Source organism: Rhodnius prolixus, unplaced genomic scaffold (assembly GCF_049639745.1).
Source record: "Rhodnius prolixus isolate KJV_2025 unplaced genomic scaffold, Rpr scaffold_9, whole genome shotgun sequence".
Classification (NCBI taxonomy): Eukaryota; Metazoa; Arthropoda; class Insecta; order Hemiptera; family Reduviidae; genus Rhodnius; species Rhodnius prolixus.
Genome location: NW_027411604.1, coordinates 758,846 through 778,913, shown reverse-complemented (window position 1 = coordinate 778,913; position 20,068 = coordinate 758,846). Strand labels below are relative to the sequence as shown.

General features: G+C 34.9%; 1 protein-coding gene and 1 long non-coding RNA gene across 5 annotated transcripts in view; one reads left to right on the top strand and one right to left on the bottom strand.

Moving 5' to 3' along the window:
* LOC141454420 (beta-1,3-glucosyltransferase) overlaps positions 1 to 20,068 on the top strand; it is a 136,213-nt gene that overhangs the window by 56,293 nt on the left and 59,852 nt on the right. Inside the window, exon 1 of one of the 4 annotated variants that reach the window (XM_074128639.1) lies at positions 1,151 to 1,172. The exons of the other annotated variants lie outside the window; for them this stretch is intronic. Within the exon in view, the coding sequence (XP_073984740.1) occupies positions 1,166 to 1,172 (7 nt within the window). The 5' untranslated portion in view covers positions 1,151 to 1,165. Of the gene's footprint in view, positions 1 to 1,150; positions 1,173 to 20,068 lie in introns of those variants that run through there. 4 annotated transcript variants of the gene reach the window in all.
* Positions 1 to 20,068, bottom strand: part of LOC141454427 (uncharacterized) — a 131,722-nt gene that overhangs the window by 53,582 nt on the left and 58,072 nt on the right. The window lies entirely within an intron of this gene.

The following is a 20,068-nucleotide window of genomic DNA, read 5'->3' as shown; positions in this document are numbered from 1 at the left end:
GTTTTAGTGATAATAGTTAATGTGATACAGAAGGTTAAAGTTTTGTGGTTTTCAAATTGGTTCAAATTTCAAACGTTTATATCTCTTTTTGTATCGCTTGGGATTCAATGAATTCTTTACCGAATTGTAGAGAAAAGTTAGCTGTATGGCTGATATAAATAGCGATGTTTTGGTTATAATAGTTAATGTGATACAGAAGGTTAAAGTTTTGTGGTTTTCAAATTGGTTCAAATTTCAAACGTTTATATCTCTTTTTGTATCGCTTGGGATTCAATGAATTCTTTACCGAATTGTAGAGAATAGTTAGCTGTATAACTGATATCAATAGCGATGTTTTAGTGATAATAGTTAATGTGATACAGAAGGTTAAAGTTTTGTGGTTTTCAAATTGGTTCAAATTTCAAACGTTTATATCTCTTTTTGTATCGCTTGGGATTCAATGAATTCTTTACCGAATTGTAGAGAAAAGTTAGCTGTAAAACTGGTTTATATATTAATATTATTATTATTGTAATGGTTATTTTTGTTTTTTTTTATTTTAGTTATTAAGGCAGTTAACTGCTATGGTTATTATATAGACCTTAAAAAAAGTCTAACGATTTACTTTAATGTCTGTTCACAAATTAGATCTACATTGATTTGTAATTATGAATTTTATGAGGTTTCTAGGATAATCGTCCTTCAGGAGTTTTGTGGGAGAGGATTCAGGGTAGGCTTAACTGTGGCATAAAGCTGGGTTTGTGCATACGGAATTCTGGATTTTCTTCTGTCTGGAACTGCATCAAGTTTTCAGTTGATTACAGAAAAGTGAATAAAAAGGATCTGGAAAATATTTTTACGCTTTAATGATAGTTATTTTTTTTGGACTATGATGAAAATAGTTTGAATTAACCTCCCTTATAAGAACTCTTATTCTGCTTAGGGGATGAAACCACTTGATTAGCTTTTTCCGGGATATTTTGAGGTAGTACAACGGGCGCTGACAGACTGCAATCACTACTGTGATTTCCTGTTTGTTTCAATACTTTCCAAGTTATTTTGAAGATGACTCTTCTATGTTGAAAGAAACTAAAAGCATGGTAATTTAATGTCACTTTCTTCTCCAGGGAAGAATCAGGAAGTGACGGTAATGCCAACACAGTTCTTCTCAAAGCTTCAACTGACAATGGAAGGTCTGCCATTTCCGTATTTTTTTTTTTTTAACTGATAATCGTTTTTCTGTTTAATATATTACCAATTCAAAAAAAAAGAAAAAAAATCGCAGCACATTTTTCACCAAATGAAAAATGGTACCAAAGAGTGTCGTGGTACATCGAGGGCGTAATTTGTCAGTTGAAAAAAAAAAGAAGCAAAAATAAATCGTATAAATTTTAGTATCGTACTGAGGGGAAGTCCTGAGAGTGTGCTCACAATAAATTCCTTTATCTGGCCAAGTTCGTCACCATAATGAATATGCACTTCCTGCCCCGCCTCGCGAATTGATCACTTCCAAACTGTTGGGATTGCCCCATTCACAACTTCCGCTCTGCCGAGGGTTATATTGAGTTAAATGGGCACATAGCTTCTGTCATGTCGATGGGTCTAGTTACTCTGTTCATCCTCAGAGTGGGGTGGAGGGCGCGAGAAAGAGAGAGTGAGAGGAGAGGACATCCCTAACCCTGAACTCTCTCCCCTGAGGTAATCTTCATCCTATATCATCTGCATTTCCCCAACTGTGCGCCCCCCCCCGGTTTTGGGGGTGCCCTTTTGACCCCTACAATTTTATTGATCCTATTGTTCAAATCTAAATTTAAACCCACTTCCTTCCTTGCCAGTTATGTCATTGTTAAGTCAATAATTTGTTATCTCTAAAAATAAGATCCGCCCCCCAGTTTTCACAATATGGCTATATCTAGCAGATTTCCCATATTCAGGAAGGAAGCTAATATTACGTCAGCATTTTTTTTTTTTCCTCCCTAGAAAGGGTCGTGTCAAATTCTATGTTTGTCTTCATCACTACAGAACAAACCTCATTTGCTCCTTACTTAAACCAATAAGGATCTACAGGAGTTGAACTATGGGGTTCCTGCCAAACATTCAATCACCCCCAATCCCTTACAATCAAAAATCCCAATGCTCCCTTCTATGCATCCAGCCAGAACCTTCATTCATATAATAAAAATTTGGTTAGGTCTACAGTGCTAGATCATATTTTTGCTTTTTTATCTATAGTATCACGTACTATTTCTGATTAAAGTTATTCAGTCAGTAAATCTGGTGAAAGAGTAAGTGAAGTCTGGTATCATTATAGGAACTTATTAATCTACCTTTGTTGATGAATAAAAGACCGGATAAAACAAAAAACAATGACCTCAATATTCCTATCCTATAGGATGAAAAATTAATGCCAGTTTCAGTCATGATAAACTTTATTATGCCGAGTTTTCGACCTAGGACTAGGTCATCTTCAGGGCTAATTTACAATGTACTGTTTTACATCATTACAGGGTTGGTGTGTCTTCTGTCTTCTCTGTTCATGGACTGTTCTTAGTCCGTACATAGTCCATGAACAGACAAGACAGAAGACACACCAATCTTTCTAATAATGTAAAACAGTACGTTGTAAATTAGCCCTGACAGTCCATGAACAGATAAGACAGAAGACACATCAACTCTCTCTAATGATGTAAAACAGTACATTGAAAATTAGCCCTGACAGTCCATGAACAGACAAGGAAGAAGACACACCAATTGTCTAATGATGTAAAACAGTACATTTTAAATTACCCTTGACAGTCCATGAACAGACAAGACAGAAGACACACCAACTCTCTAATGATGTAAAAACAGTATATTGTCAATTAGCCCTGACAGTCCATGAACAGACAAGACAGAAGACACACCAACTCTCTCCAATGATGTAAAAACAGTATATTGTCAATTAACCCTGACAGTCCATGAACAGACAAGACAGAAGACACACCAACTCTCTCTAATGATGTAAAACATTATACTGTAAATTAGCCCTGAAGATGACCAAGGCCCTATAGGTCGATAGCTCGCGGCATAATAAAGTTTATCATGACTGAAACTGGCATTAATTTTTCATCCTATTTCTATCCCGTTAAACGTAAAAAAAAAAAAAAAAAATCTACCAATCAGAATCCTGTAGTCTGTCTCCTTTTTTCCTGAACCTTTCCTAACAACCCTCCTAAATGTCTTAAGCACCAATAGGCCTCGTGATTTGCTCGACTAAACATGCCAGGTTTTTAGATATTAAAGTCTTTTACGCAGAGTGCCACCACTCCGTCTAGTTTCTCCCCTCATTAATTATTAATATTATGCAGAACAGCTGTATTACTTCCGGCCAAATTTTGCCCTTGTAATAATCAAATAAATTAATTAAAACAAAACAACAAAAAATTGACTTAATTAAACCAAAGTACACTGAAAAAACGAAATTTACTGTGGAAATGTTCATTTTATAAAACAGGTCGTAACTTTTCACGAATTACTTGAACAAAATACATCGTTATTAATATATTTTAATTTTTTTTTAAATATATAAATAATTAATTTGAAGTAAATGTAAAAATTGGAGTAAAAGGAAGTAAAGTGGCTGTTCAAGACCAGATTGTTTCACTTTGAAAAACACGTAATGTGTAATTTTTACTTGAAACATCAAAGTGAAAAAAAGTGATGAAAAACATTTTCTTTTGGTCTAAAGAACCACCATTTCCGGTTTTTTCCACCCACCCCATCTCATAAAGTCACATAGATCTGTTTTGTTACAAAAAAAAAAAACACTTCCTTTCAAAAAAAAGCCACAAAGCTTTTACCCACAGTAACTTTAATTGGTTTTCGAGTACGTCATAGTGGCGCCATATTGTTTTTACTTCCTTCCCACGTCCTACATTTCCATCTCTCTATTTGAGAACATCGATCAATAATTTTTTTTTTTTTGTCTTTCTAATAGTGCACTATGGCGTCCTAGAATGGGTTTCCTTTCAATGTAAAGGAAGACATTGGATTTTCTTGTTATTTTACTTTTCTCGGATCGCTTTTGTATGTTGGAGAAAATGTTGTTGTTTCATGGAGAAAATTCTTGTGGCGTCACGGCTTGTGACTACTATCTTTTACCGGAAGTTTACTCAAAATTCTACAAAAATTTGAAGAAAACCTTAATTTAGAATTTTAAACCAGTAAAAAAAGTCGATCATACCAAATTTTCTTCTCCATTGGGAGGATCTCAAAATGTCTACTTCCGGTGTGAAGAAAACCTTAATTTAAAATTTTAAACCTGTAAAAAAAGTCGATCATACCAAATTTTCTTCTCCATTAAATGGGGAGGGATATCAAAATGTCTACTTCCGGTTTGAAGAAAACCATAATTTAATTTGTAAACCAGTAAAAAAAGTCGATCATACCAAATTTTCTTCTCCATTGGGAGGATCTCAAAATGTCTACTTCCGGTGTGAAGAAAACCATAATTTAATTTGTAAACCAGTAATAAAAAGTCGATTATACCAAATTTTCTTCTCCATTAAGTGGGGGGAGGGATATCAAAATGTCTACTTCCGGTGTGAAGAAAACCTTAATTTAGAATTTTAAACCAGTAAAAAAAGTCGATCATACCAAATTTTCTTCTCCATTAAGTGGGGAGGGATATCAAAATGTCTACTTCCGGTGTGAAGAAAACCTTAATTTAGAATTTTAAACCAGTAAAAAAAGTCGATCATACCAAATTTTCTTCTCCATTAAGTGGGGAGGGATATCAAAATGTCTACTTCCGGTGTGAAGAAAACCTTAATTTAGAATTTTAAACCAGTAAAAAAAGTCGATCATACCAAATTTTCTTCTCCATTAAGTGGGGAGGGATATCAAAATGTCTACTTCCGGTGTGAAGAAAACCTTAATTTAGAATTTTAAACCAGTAAAAAAAGTCGATCATACCAAATTTTCTTCTCCATTAAGTGGGGAGGGATATCAAAATGTCTACTTCCGGTGTGAAGAAAACCTTAATTTAGAATTTTAAACCAGTAAAAAAAGTCGATCATACCAAATTTTCTTCTCCATTAAGTGGGGAGGGATATCAAAATGTCTACTTCCGGTGTGAAGAAAACCTTAATTTAGAATTTTAAACCAGTAAAAAAAGTCGATCATACCAAATTTTCTTCTCCATTAAGTGGGGGGAGGGATATCAAAATGTCTACTTCCGGTGTGAAGAAAACCTTAATTTAGAATTTTAAACCAGTAAAAAAAGTCGATCATACCAAATTTTCTTCTCCATTAAGTGGGGGGAGGGATATCAAAATGTCTACTTCCGGTGTGAAGAAAACCTTAATTTAGAATTTTAAACCAGTAAAAAAAGTCGATCATACCAAATTTTCTTCTCCATTAAGTGGGGAGGGATATCAAAATGTCTACTTCCGGTGTGAAGAAAACCTTAATTTAGAATTTTAAACCAGTAAAAAAAGTCGATCATACCAAATTTTCTTCTCCATTAAGTGGGGAGGGATATCAAAATGTCTACTTCCGGTGTGAAGAAAACCTTAATTTAGAATTTTAAACCAGTAAAAAAAGTCGATCATACCAAATTTTCTTCTCCATTAAGTGGGGAGGGATATCAAAATGTCTACTTCCGGTGTGAAGAAAACCTTAATTTAGAATTTTAAACCAGTAAAAAAAGTCGATCATACCAAATTTTCTTCTCCATTAAGTGGGGAGGGATATCAAAATGTCTACTTCCGGTGTGAAGAAAACCTTAATTTAGAATTTTAAACCAGTAAAAAAAGTCGATCATACCAAATTTTCTTCTCCATTAAGTGGGGAGGGATATCAAAATGTCTACTTCCGGTGTGAAGAAAACCTTAATTTAGAATTTTAAACCAGTAAAAAAAGTCGATCATACCAAATTTTCTTCTCCATTAAGTGGGGAGGGATATCAAAATGTCTACTTCCGGTGTGAAGAAAACCTTAATTTAGAATTTTAAACCAGTAAAAAAAGTCGATCATACCAAATTTTCTTCTCCATTAAGTGGGGAGGGATATCAAAATGTCTACTTCCGGTGTGAAGAAAACCTTAATTTAGAATTTTAAACCAGTAAAAAAAGTCGATCATACCAAATTTTCTTCTCCATTAAGTGGGGGGAGGGATATCAAAATGTCTACTTCCGGTGTGAAGAAAACCTTAATTTAGAATTTTAAACCAGTAAAAAAAGTCGATCATACCAAATTTTCTTCTCCATTAAGTGGGGAGGGATATCAAAATGTCTACTTCCGGTGTGAAGAAAACCTTAATTTAGAATTTTAAACCAGTAAAAAAAGTCGATCATACCAAATTTTCTTCTCCATTAAGTGGGGAGGGATATCAAAATGTCTACTTCCGGTGTGAAGAAAACCTTAATTTAGAATTTTAAACCAGTAAAAAAAGTCGATCATACCAAATTTTCTTCTCCATTAAGTGGGGAGGGATATCAAAATGTCTACTTCCGGTGTGAAGAAAACCTTAATTTAGAATTTTAAACCAGTAAAAAAAGTCGATCATACCAAATTTTCTTCTCCATTAAGTGGGGAGGGATATCAAAATGTCTACTTCCGGTGTGAAGAAAACCTTAATTTAGAATTTTAAACCAGTAAAAAAAGTCGATCATACCAAATTTTCTTCTCCATTAAGTGGGGAGGGATATCAAAATGTCTACTTCCGGTGTGAAGAAAACCTTAATTTAGAATTTTAAACCAGTAAAAAAAGTCGATCATACCAAATTTTCTTCTCCATTAAGTGGGGAGGGATATCAAAATGTCTACTTCCGGTGTGAAGAAAACCTTAATTTAGAATTTTAAACCAGTAAAAAAAGTCGATCATACCAAATTTTCTTCTCCATTAAGTGGGGAGGGATATCAAAATGTCTACTTCCGGTGTGAAGAAAACCTTAATTTAGAATTTTAAACCAGTAAAAAAAGTCGATCATACCAAATTTTCTTCTCCATTAAGTGGGGAGGGATATCAAAATGTCTACTTCCGGTGTGAAGAAATCCTTAATTTAGAATTTTAAACCAGTAAAAAAAGTCGATCATACCAAATTTTCTTCTCCATTAAGTGGGGGGAGGGATATCAAAATGTCTACTTCCGGTGTGAAGAAAACCTTAATTTAGAATTTTAAACCAGTAAAAAAAGTCGATCATACCAAATTTTCTTCTCCATTAAGTGGGGAGGGATATCAAAATGTCTACTTCCGGTGTGAAGAAAACCTTAATTTAGAATTTTAAACCAGTAAAAAAAGTCGATCATACCAAATTTTCTTCTCCATTAAGTGGGGAGGGATATCAAAATGTCTACTTCCGGTGTGAAGAAAACCTTAATTTAGAATTTTAAACCAGTAAAAAAAGTCGATCATACCAAATTTTCTTCTCCATTAAGTGGGGGGAGGGATATCAAAATGTCTACTTCCGGTGTGAAGAAAACCTTAATTTAGAATTTTAAACCAGTAAAAAAAGTCGATCATACCAAATTTTCTTCTCCATTAAGTGGGGAGGGATATCAAAATGTCTACTTCCGGTGTGAAGAAAACCTTAATTTAGAATTTTAAACCAGTAAAAAAAGTCGATCATACCAAATTTTCTTCTCCATTAAGTGGGGAGGGATATCAAAATGTCTACTTCCGGTGTGAAGAAAACCTTAATTTAGAATTTTAAACCAGTAAAAAAAGTCGATCATACCAAATTTTCTTCTCCATTAAGTGGGGAGGGATATCAAAATGTCTACTTCCGGTGTGAAGAAAACCTTAATTTAGAATTTTAAACCAGTAAAAAAAGTCGATCATACCAAATTTTCTTCTCCATTAAGTGGGGAGGGATATCAAAATGTCTACTTCCGGTGTGAAGAAAACCTTAATTTAGAATTTTAAACCAGTAAAAAAAGTCGATCATACCAAATTTTCTTCTCCATTAAGTGGGGAGGGATATCAAAATGTCTACTTCCGGTGTGAAGAAAACCTTAATTTAGAATTTTAAACCAGTAAAAAAAGTCGATCATACCAAATTTTCTTCTCCATTAAGTGGGGAGGGATATCAAAATGTCTACTTCCGGTGTGAAGAAAACCTTAATTTAGAATTTTAAACCAGTAAAAAAAGTCGATCATACCAAATTTTCTTCTCCATTAAGTGGGGAGGGATATCAAAATGTCTACTTCCGGTGTGAAGAAAACCTTAATTTAGAATTTTAAACCAGTAAAAAAAGTCGATCATACCAAATTTTCTTCTCCATTAAGTGGGGAGGGATATCAAAATGTCTACTTCCGGTGTGAAGAAAACCTTAATTTAGAATTTTAAACCAGTAAAAAAAGTCGATCATACCAAATTTTCTTCTCCATTAAGTGGGGAGGGATATCAAAATGTCTACTTCCGGTGTGAAGAAAACCTTAATTTAGAATTTTAAACCAGTAAAAAAAGTCGATCATACCAAATTTTCTTCTCCATTAACGGGGGGAATCTCAAAATGTCTACTTCCGGTGTGAAGAATTTTTTATTCCAAAAAAAAAAAAATACACTCGCCGTATTTTTTATATTAATGTGAGTAAATAATATTAAATGACGTCTTTCTGTGCCTTTTACATATATGTATTAACTACGTGTATATATATTATATTCAAGAGTGTATTGATTTTTCCATCAATATATACATGAAACGTATAATATATAAATTTTCACAGCTAACTGAATAAATAAACAAAAATAGATTCATCTCAAAGTAATATAAACAGAAATATATAGGTTTTTCTGCCATCTTCAACTCGTCACCTTTCGTGAACGTATTTTATATATATATATATATATATATCTGAAAGTTTGTAAATAGTACTAAAAAGTATCTTTTTTTTACCACTTGTGAGATTGGCTGAAGTGGAGAAGATTGGTCTGAAGGTAATTTGATGGAAATAGATAAAAATATACATAAATAAAACTTTTAAAGAAAAGTTATGTGTAAGTTCGCTGATATATTTGTGTGCATGTATGTATGTACCCCTAATAGTTATTCTTGACTTGTTTTTTTAGTTAGTTAGTCATCATTTCTTGCGGTTCCTGCATAATGTACTTCCGGAGGCACTAAAATACCGGTTTAAAGAAAAAAAAAGAGAGAGACTTTTCTAGGAGAAAATCGTCTTCCTGTTTTTGCATCTGATGAATTTGAGTCCATCTGGCGGCTGAAAACAGAACTAGAAGGCTAATCCGAGAAAACTGCACTTTTCCAAGATTTAGGAGTTCTATATGAATTTAATGCAATGAGTAATTCTAACACCTTATTATATTCACTGTCACTATTTTACACTAATGTTTTATGCACAATCGATAGATTGTGACGACAGCTGACGATTAAAACTTAAACAGAACATCGTAGCTTCTCCGAGTCAAAAGTTATACTAATTGCAAATCTCGATATGCAGCAAAATGATCTCAAAATGGCGGCGCTTCCCCCTCCACCGCGCGCGCGTTGCGTCACAGTCCTCGCTTATCGTAATGAATTCTTTGATCCTTTAGCTATCCAGTGGTCTAATTTAATTTTGGATGTAGACGATAGATTTGAAACTATAATGCCAAACTTTATCCAATATGGAGGTTTTATGGATTGCCTCCATATGATAGCAAATTTAAAGACGTATTTACGTCAAAACGTAATGTCCATTCAAGGAAGGAGAGGCTTCGAAAGTCTAAATCGATTTAAATCGATTTGTAAAGCTAATCAATTTTCTAGCAGCGCTATTCACATTAAATTGATTGAAATATTATTAATCAATTCGTACGTTTGATTATGTACAATGGAATAGAATTTTAATTTATCCAAGAATGTATTTGAACTCGTGAAGGTTGGTCATCCAATAGGGCTTTAAGACGTTTCTGTGTCTACTGTCTCTCTCTCTCTCTCTCTCAGGAAGACATTCTGTTGGACCGCGAGATTTACAGGAAGCTCGCAAAGTTTAGTTAAGGTAGCTTACTAATATCTAGTAAAACTTCCAAGTCTGAAGAAAGTGTACAAGTTAAAACTTGTAGCTAGAGAAATTGATACAACCTGTTTCGCGCCAGATTTTTTTTTTTTTTTTTTTCTATTTAAATTCAAAAAAATTCCAATTAAACTGACTGTACAGAATCGAATAATGGTTTAATGATGAACTTAATCGATTGTAACTAATACTGTCGACTATTTTTGTAATTGTTTTAATGAAATTCAAATATATATAGATGTATTTACATTGCAGGTAAAGTTAATCTTATTGAATACATTTGGGAACTAAATTAGATAGAGTTAGTTGATCCCGATATAGTCTCGCAGTTCCCGTGGGAGTAGTGCAAATTCAGTTGATAATTTCATTTGAAATTTATGAATATTATGTTACTATATAAAGCTTTATACATATACATCATACATTAAGCTCACATCATTATTTAGTAGAAGTTTACTATATTTCAAGAACCTGTTCTAAATTTTGGAAGAATATAAAGTAAAATTAAAGTAAAAATAAGATATTTTTTGTTAGGCTGGGCTTAACGTTTCCTAATTAGCTTCGAAGGCGGAAGCTCATACTTTATTATTAACATTTGTTAGTTTCTAACAAATGAAAAGTAGTTACACGCGGGATTCGAAAAGGGAACACTTACAAATCCACCTTCGTAACCACGACAAAACATTTGTCAAATCGTTTAGGCCACTTTTCTATACGGTAGAGTAAAAGGAAAACCAATCAACAACCAAGTTTTGTAAAGAAAAGGAAATCTATCTATTGGTACGAATGTAATGAATTTAGGTAGAGGAAGTTACGTGTGTTTGTCACAACAGATTTGGAGGAAATGATTAAAAAAAAACAGCTGATCTGTCAGGTTAATTGATTCAAATTGGAATGATCTGCCTTCCTTTGTTTGTTTCAAATTATACCTGTTCTGTTTAATTAATTTTAATACCTTTTGTGTTTTTATTTATAATGACATAATATGTTAAACGTCACATTATCATATTACGTCATATTATTATTATTTTTTTTTTTTGTAAAAAGTGAATTAAATCAAAACATCAGTGGGAGTCAAAAAATCAATACTATCTCCAATTTACTTGAGCGCATTTTGGCTGCAAATAAGTGGGCATCACAAAGGAAGGAACTTTACGTTCGAAGTAGAAAGGTTCCGGTTAATGGGGAATATTGCTGGCACAAATTTTGTGTACGAGAATGGAGGGAGGGATATGAATTTTGAAATTAAATCTAGCTTACAATGAATGTCATATTTTAATAAATGAAAGTTAAACATATGTATTAATCTTGTGCATACATTATTATATACATAGGATCCCCTGGATGTATGCCCTATACAAAGGAGATGATAAATATATTTTAATTAAATATACTGTCACCACGAAAGAGATATTATCAAGTTCCAGGTATTGTTGTCAGCTGAATTCAATAGAACCTTCATTAAACCTGAACAGTGTCATAAATCTGATTTTATTTTATTACCATTATTTGGTTAACAGTAAATAAAAATATGATAATGGAATAATGGGCTCAATTTTGTTGAGGTCTTTCTTATGCAGTCGAAGAATTATTAAAGTCCAGCTTTATAAGGCCATTATAAAGTATACTTTATAATATAGTATAAAGTATACTATAAATTTCTCATATTAACTATTAAAGGTATAGTTAGGGGAATATAGCCTAGCACCGCAATACTCGTACATCTTAGCTTTGCGGGTCTAGCATCTAACTGCTCGGCTACCGTGGCGACTAGCAAACATACTTTACTGCAAAATTTCTCATATTAACCATTAAAGGTATAGACCGGGGAATATAGCCTAGTACCGCAATACATCTTAGCTTTGCGGGTCTAGCCTCTAACCGCTCGGCTACCGTGGCGACTAGCAAACATACATTACTGCAAATTTCTCATATTAACCATTAAAGGTATAGACCGGGGAATATAGCCTAGTACCGCAATACATCTTAGCTTTGCGGGTCTAGCCTCTAACCGCTCGGCTACCGTGGCGTCTAGCAAACATACATTACTGCAAATTTCTCATATTAACCATTAAAGGTATAGACCGGGGAATATAGCCTAGTACCGCAATACATCTTAGCTTTGCGGGTCTAGCCTCTAACCGCTCGGCTACCGTGGCGACTAGCAAACATACATTACTGCAAATTTCTCATATTAACCATTAAAGGTATAGACCGGGGAATATAGCCTAGTACCGCAATACATCTTAGCTTTGCGGGTCTAACCTCTAACCTCTCGGCTACCGTGGCGACTAGCAAACATACTTTACTGCAAATTTCTCATATTAACCATTAAAGGTATAGACCGGGGATTTTAGCCTAGTACCGCAATACATCTTAGCTTTGCGGGTCTAGCCTCTAACCGCTCGGCTACCGTGGCGACTAGCAATCATACTTTACTATAAATTTCTCATATTAACCATTACAGGTATAGACCGAGGGAGGAATATAGCCTAGTACCGCAATACATCTTAGCTTTGCGGGTCTAGCCTCTAACCGCTCGGCTACCGTGGCGACTAGCAATCATACTTTACTATAAATTTCTCATATTAACCATTACAGGTATAGACCGAGGGAGGAATATAGCCTAGTACCGCAATACATCTTAGCTTTTCGGGTCTAGCCTCTAACCGCTCGGCTACCGTGGCGACTAGCAATCATACTTTACTATAAATTTCTCATATTAACCATTACAGGTATAGACCGAGGGAGGAATATAGCCTAGTACCGCAATACATCTTAGCTTTTCGGGTCTAGCCTCTAACCGCTCGGCTACCGTGGCGACTAGCAATCATACTTTACTATAAATTTCTCATATTAACCATTAAAGGTATAGACCGGGGAATATAGCCTAGTACCGCAATACATCTTAGCTTTGCGGGTCTAGCCTCTAACCGCTCGGCTATCGTGGCGCCTATTTTTTCTACATTTCTTCTAAATAAAAAATCCAAACTATTTTTTAAAAACAAAATATGAAGAGTAAGTAAAAGAAAAGCATAAAAAGTATCATTTGAATATATTTTTGTAATAACTTCCAAAAAGTTTTTGCGAGAGAGTTTCCTGCTTCACTTACAGAAATCATGTTCCCTAATGGGGTTTTTTTAAAGCGCCGAGTAAATCTTTTTATAGGATTCATGTCACAGTTTGAGAACTGGACGGGTGAGAAGTGTACCAGACCTGGATGTGCCCTAGAGGGAGGAAGCGCGTTGTAAAAGTGCCTTGGTAAGGAGAACGCTGAGAGAGAGTTTAGTGTGGTGGTAACGAGTGAGATTTAAACCTACCCTTTGCCCACCCGGCTAACCTGACTTTACTAGAAGAAGCTTTGTAACCTACCCGCGGAGCTAGCTCATATGATATATAACCCCAGTAAATCTTGCCAGCTGTCTATAGACGGACTTGATGCAGTTTTAAACAGTACCCTGTTTTATCAAAAGTAGTTTTCCCTTCTATATTTCCACTTCTTAAGGTATATTTGGCCATTTTCTTTCTCCCACTCGCCGCCTCTGGATACGGCCGACTTCTTTTAGCGTTTCCTTTCCTCTGCCCTCTCACTTCTTCCTCCACTTGTTACATTTTTAACTCTTTAAGATGGTTATATCTTATGCAATGTATGATGTTAGTCTATAAAGAATTCCCTTAATAAATACTCCGTTATTCTAGTACACAAAAGTCAGGTATGTTTTATTTTTTTTGCCTGTCTTAACATGAGTAACTTTTGTAAATATATATTGACTATAACTTTAACCACTCCATAATCGATTATTCTTCTCGAATTATTACATAGCAATAACTTTATTCTTGGATGACCATTCTTTTAAATCTTGTACAGAGCCAAATCCCACAGGATGTGGGTTTTTTATGTTCTTTCTTCCTTTACGTGAACAAAATGGCCGAATCCATGTATCCAAATCCTTGCTCAGCGTTCACTTTAAATCCAATATAGTTTTTTGTACCGTAAATATAGCTCCATATATGGAGCCAGTAAAGAAGCTGTGTTCACCTATCCTATGTAGTAGGTTTTCGCCTAATTGTTTGGCCATTACTTTGTATAAACTATGGATGTGTGTCCTCATTTGTGGCTGACATGATTCATGAATTGATTCCTTCTTTTGCTCTGTTTGTGTCAGCTGCCTCCATGATTGTGTTCTTGATTATCTGTGGTTATATTATTTCTCTTCTCTTTATTTCTCTTCTAATTATTTTCGATATGCGCATAATCATTTATTATTTATTCCGTGTTCCTTTTTTTGTTCAAAATCCCGGCATTGTTGGTGTTCATCGTACGTCTGGAATATTCTGGGCTAGAATGCTGAGGCATTCCTTCACCCTCTTATCATTCTCTTACTGTTGTTTCATAATTTTCTCAAAAAAAAATACAGCGGAATCTGTGCGATTTACAAGGCTGTGCAGGAGTTACAGATAAACTTATATTATTATTACATTAGTAGCGAAGGAAATCGTATTTCCTGTCGTGTGATTAACATGACATAATTCAAGAAACTCTTTCCTCCTATGTTATTCTAATATTCTCTTTAAAACAAAGAACAATTTCATGTTAAACCAATTTCCCTTATGGTTTATCTTATGATGGGAAAAACTCATGAAAACAATAGACATATTTTCTCTGAAAATTAATTTTATAAACTTTTATTTAAAATTTTCCATCTGGTACTTCACTTATAAATACTTGGAGGGGATAAAAAAAAATTAATTTCTGGAAAACGTATCACCAGGCAAACCAAAACACAGACTGGGAGAATGACAAAAGAAAATGTATATGAGAGAGGGAGAGAGAGAGAGAAGAGGAACTGGAAAAGAGAGAAAATACTATTAAGGCCTGAGGTCATTAAATTTCCATCAGATTTTTAACCAGTGAAAATCATAGGAGATGTAAAAAAAGAAGAAGGATATTACTGTATTATGTTCTATTATAAGAAAAATCTAGCTAGGAAAATACGGTTTTCTTTTCTCTATGACGTAAGATATCCGAGGGAAGCCGAGTTTATATTGTTTAAGGGCTATATTAAGAACGGTTGTCATCTATGGTGGTGAAAGCTGGACGCTAGTAGTATGTAAAGGCGGGTTCTGGGTCCTTTTTTTTTTGCGCCAGAAGTGATGACGTCATCATTGTCTTGTGACGTAGGAAATGTGCAACAAGGAAAAAAGTGCCCTTTTTAATGTGTTGTTTTGCTGAGGTCATGTTACGTCTTGATGACGTAATGTGACGTCATGATGACGTCATCACTTTCTGCACAAAAATTCGTCCCAGAATGCCCAAATACATACCACTGACGCTAACTCAGGAGGATGAATGACTTCTTAGTTATTCGGAAAGGAAAGTCCTGAGAAAAATATTTGGCCCGGTGAGACAGGATGAAGACATGGAGAATGAGGTCAAATCTGGTGTTAAAAGAATTAAATATTGTACAGGATCTTTTCTTGGAAGTGGTAAAATTAGGGGAGTTTGTTTGTTCTGAAATGAATGGAACAGGAAAAGGCACTGATGAAGTTGTTTTACTGGCCATCTGGAAGGAGGAAGAGCACAGAAACGATGGCTGGATGACGTGTAGCAGGAGCTCAGGTTGATAGGGGTTAGAGCTGAAGATGGGTGGCTCGTGAGAGAGAGAGGGAGAGAGAGAGAGAGAGAGAGAGAGAGTGAGAAGGGAATACCATTGAGGAGGCTAGAGCTCCTTCATGGGCTGTAATGCCAAAAATGAAGAAATTAGAGGACACAAAAAACAACGGATACAGTTTAATTCATTTTATAGGTTAGAGAACGTGTTCTAATCGAGCAGCTTTTTGAATTGGAGTCTTCACCGGAAATAATCCGTTCCGAGATCTCTTGAGTCAGAAAAAAAAAATTGTGTTTACAAATTTCCTTTTTTCGCACTCAGGTAACTCCGGAGTATCTGATAATCATGTTTTGCTTAAAACCAGCCAATCGTTGATTACGGAATATCGTCACGAAAGTTTTTTGAAATTTTATCACTTTTTTTTATGAAGTAAGTCGTCATGAGTTTTTGTTTTTAGAGTTTCTAGTAGAGGTTCTCTTCTAATGTGCCATTTCAACACATTGTACGGTTCTACCACTTGGACAATAAAAAAATCCACAATTATTGATGTACTTGTTGCGTAAAGAACTTATTATCACACAATAATTACGGACACTTTAATACAATTTAAGTCGATTACCAGGGAGACTTAACAGAGATTTAGTAGGCAAGGGATTTAGTTGAGTTGATAAACAGCTCTTGTTGTCGAACATATAGTAGAAACAATACCCACCACTGGCCTTGTTATTTTAACCCACAAAGCCACAAAGTGAGCTTTGTGTTTTGTATCTTTTGAGGACTCTTGCGACTCCAGAATCCTCCATTAGAGTTTTGTCATCCTTTGTCGTTGTGTCAGTCTGTCTGCTATCCAACTGTCCGCCAACTGTAAATACACAGGTATATTTTACCACCACCACCCTCCGCCGCCACCAATTTTACGCTCCACAGAACATATCATTATACTGCACTTACAGTACATTATCATTGTTAATGTTAATGACATCACTAACTCCCCACCCTATCACTCGCTAATACACATTGTTTAGGGGGTGGTACAGTCTCGTCGTATTAAAGCAATGAAAATAACAGTAACCACCAATCATGCACAGTTGAATAAATAATAACATTTTCCTATTAGGGCAGAATATGGTTTTCATCCAATCAAATCCAAGTAGTGAACAAATATGGCCTTGAACACATACACAACTTTCCCTTTCTTTTTTTTGTGAAATATAACCTTACTAGGGAAACCTACCTCAATACCTTTCAAATTTGACCCTTAAGGGTAATTAACAAAATAAAAGGGTAGAGGTAACAAAATAAAATAATATAGTTACAGGGTGTTCATTTTAAGACGGTTGATCTTAGCGAAAAATGGTAGAGGTAAAATTTGTTGCCCGTCACCTCTAGTTTCAGAATATGTGACTTGATTTTAGGATTCCTGCCCGCTTACGCGGCTGAGGCGCGACCAAAAGAAAAGGGTTTGCAGTTGACCCCCATTTTCATATACACAGTTTTAAAGAGTATAACAAGTAATGAAAGAAACCGGAAACCGCAATTCGATATCTTTAAAATTAAAGCTGCTAGACCATTTCAAAATCTGGATATTTATTAATCATATTTCAATTTTTTTAACTTGTTATCAAAGAGATAGAAGAGCACCCGATAGGTCATTTTTATGTATTTTTTCATCTCCTTTCTACTAAAAATATTACCAAGGCAGTAAAGATAGTATTTTTCATTAATATCGGGAAATAAGTAGTTTTCCGAGTGATTTTTCTAAGCAATAATCAAATGTTAAGGAGCTTTAGATGTTCTCAAGCATACAAAAAAATGGTTAAAAAATAATTTTACATCTGTTAGGAGAGTTGTTGTACTCGTACAAGTGGATTAGGATGGAGAGCTAGGAGGCTGTGAAAGTTGCGGTAGCGAGACTTTATTAGGTCAGTGACGAAAGGGATGTGAAGGTCAGTGTGTATGGTAAGGTTAGAAATGTAAGGAGCATTCAGGATTTTCCGTAGGATTTTAGACTGTAGTGTCTGCAGGACCCCTTAAATTAAATATTAAATTTAAACTTACTTCGATTTTTTCCCAATTTTTGAGTTATGCAGAAAAACACCCACACAATTTGGTGTGTGAAAACCTTTCTTTATTTTGTTTTTCTGCAGAGTCGGAAAACCCCTTTCAAAAAACAAGTTACTTACGGTGATAACTTAATGGCGGAAGTTTAGACGCAAACGTTTTGATTTCCTTACTTGTGTGTAGTAAAAGATGGTAATAGTCGTAAAGCAATATGTCATCGACAGATTGGGGTGTGTAAAGGTTGACTTTTTTTGCCTTTATTTTGGTGCAATACGGCCCTTACGTCATATGCATACGTACTCCAATATATTACGTTACATTCCCTACTTTTCTCGCTTTCTTTGGTCCGCTTTACTTCACTTCCCAATATTCATAATGTTTACGAACAAGAAAAAGAAAAAGAAGAAAACAGCTGGGCTCTCTTGCTTGGTAGTAATTTGTCTTGTACAAAAAAATGAACAACCCTGAGGGCTGTCTTTGACAGATAAAGTAACAGTGTCCACATGATGTAGAAGTAAGGGAGCCTTGTTAATTGGTAATGTATCATTTTGGCCGCTAAATGGGAGGATAGTAAATAGAGTAAACGCTAACACAGGAAACATGTATTATATCCGCTATTTTCCGAGTTCCGCTGTAGCAGGAAGTCATACACTTACAGTGATGAATGGATGACGTTATCAGTCTTCTAAACTAATTACTTTACAACGTAGAAGATGATTTTTTTTTTTTGGACTGCTTCTTGACAGTTTTACCCTGTTGCAATCAATTTAGAAAATTCATTGTCAAATTTACTTGACTAGCAAACATACTTTACTGCAAAATTTCTCATATTAACCATTAAAGGTATAGACTGGGGAATATAGCCTAGTACCGCAATACATCTTAGCTTTGCGGGTCTAGCCTCTAACCGCTCGGTTATCGTGGCGACTAGCAAACAAACTTTACTGCAAATTTCTAATATTAACCATTAAAGGTATAAACCGGGGAATATAGCCTAGTACCACAATACATCTTAGCTTTGCAGGTCTAGCCTCTAACCGCTCGGCTACCGTGGCGACTAGCAAACATACTTTACTGCAAAATTTCTCATATTAACCATTAAAGGTATAGACGGGGGAATATAGCCTAGTACCGCAATACATCTTAGCTTTGCGGGTCTAGCCTCTAACCGCTCGGCTACCGTGGCGACTAGCAAACATACTTTACTGCAAAATTTCTCATATTAACCATTAAAAGGATAGACCGGGGAATATAGCCTAGTACCGCAATACATCTTAGCTTTGCGGGTCTAGGCTCTAACCGCTCGGCTACCGTGGCGACTAGCAAACATATTTTACTGCAAATTTCTCATATTTACCATTAAAGGTATAAACCGGGGAATATAGCCTAGTGCCGCAATACATCTTAGCTTTGTGGGTCTAGCCTCTAACCGCTCGGCTACCGTGGCGACTAGCAAACATATTTTACTGCAAATTTCTCATATTTACCATTAAAGGTATAAACCGGGGAATATAGCCTAGTACCGCAATACATCTTAGCTTTGTGGGGCTAGCCTCTAACCGCTCGGCTACCGTGGCGCCTGCTTACAAACTCTTGGTGTTTTTAACTAAAATTCTCCAGGGGGAAGTAGTTCTTTAACCCTCCGGAAAAGTGTGGGAGGGGCGATGGATGGGAGCTATCTTAGCAAATAAAATATACAAAGCTTAATTATAGAGCTTATAAACTTTCCAGCTTAACTTCCACAATCGACTTAGACATAATTAAAGTTCATCTACAGACTCACGTACACCCTCCAGCATATTTTATACTGTAATTAATAAATATAGTCTACTAATGTTTGTAATCTGTTTAAAATCTCTTTCAGTTCAATCAGATTAAATTATTATAATCTTATGGAAAAGTTATATTATAATTATTATGTTATAGTGATTATTTGCTACATATTGTTTTTCTGCATTATAACTAAATATGGGAGAAAATTTTGTAACAACCCACATCTATCTCAGAAACCTTGATTTTTCTAGCGGAAATCTTTCAATGAAAAGTAGCAGATTTTAAGTGTGCAGCCGAACAACCGGAAGCAGTTTTTGATTGCGATTTCTCCGTAATCAGCTCTAACTTTTTTGTTTTTCCTTTGTAAATTTCGGATGCTGTAGATGCATAATAAATTTTCTACCAATATAATTATTTTTAAAGCTCGACTGAGCGTAACTACTACACCATCTCCCTAAATGTTCTATTCTATTTTAATTTAATTTATTGATTCAGCATTTATTTAAATATTTAATAAATAATAAAAATTAACAGATAAAATTCTGATTTTGATGAACATTATGCAACTGGAAGTGCGTATTTTCTGAAGAGGTCTCTTAGATTTCCTGTTAGAAACGGATATTTACGATGAAGACTCAAAATCGA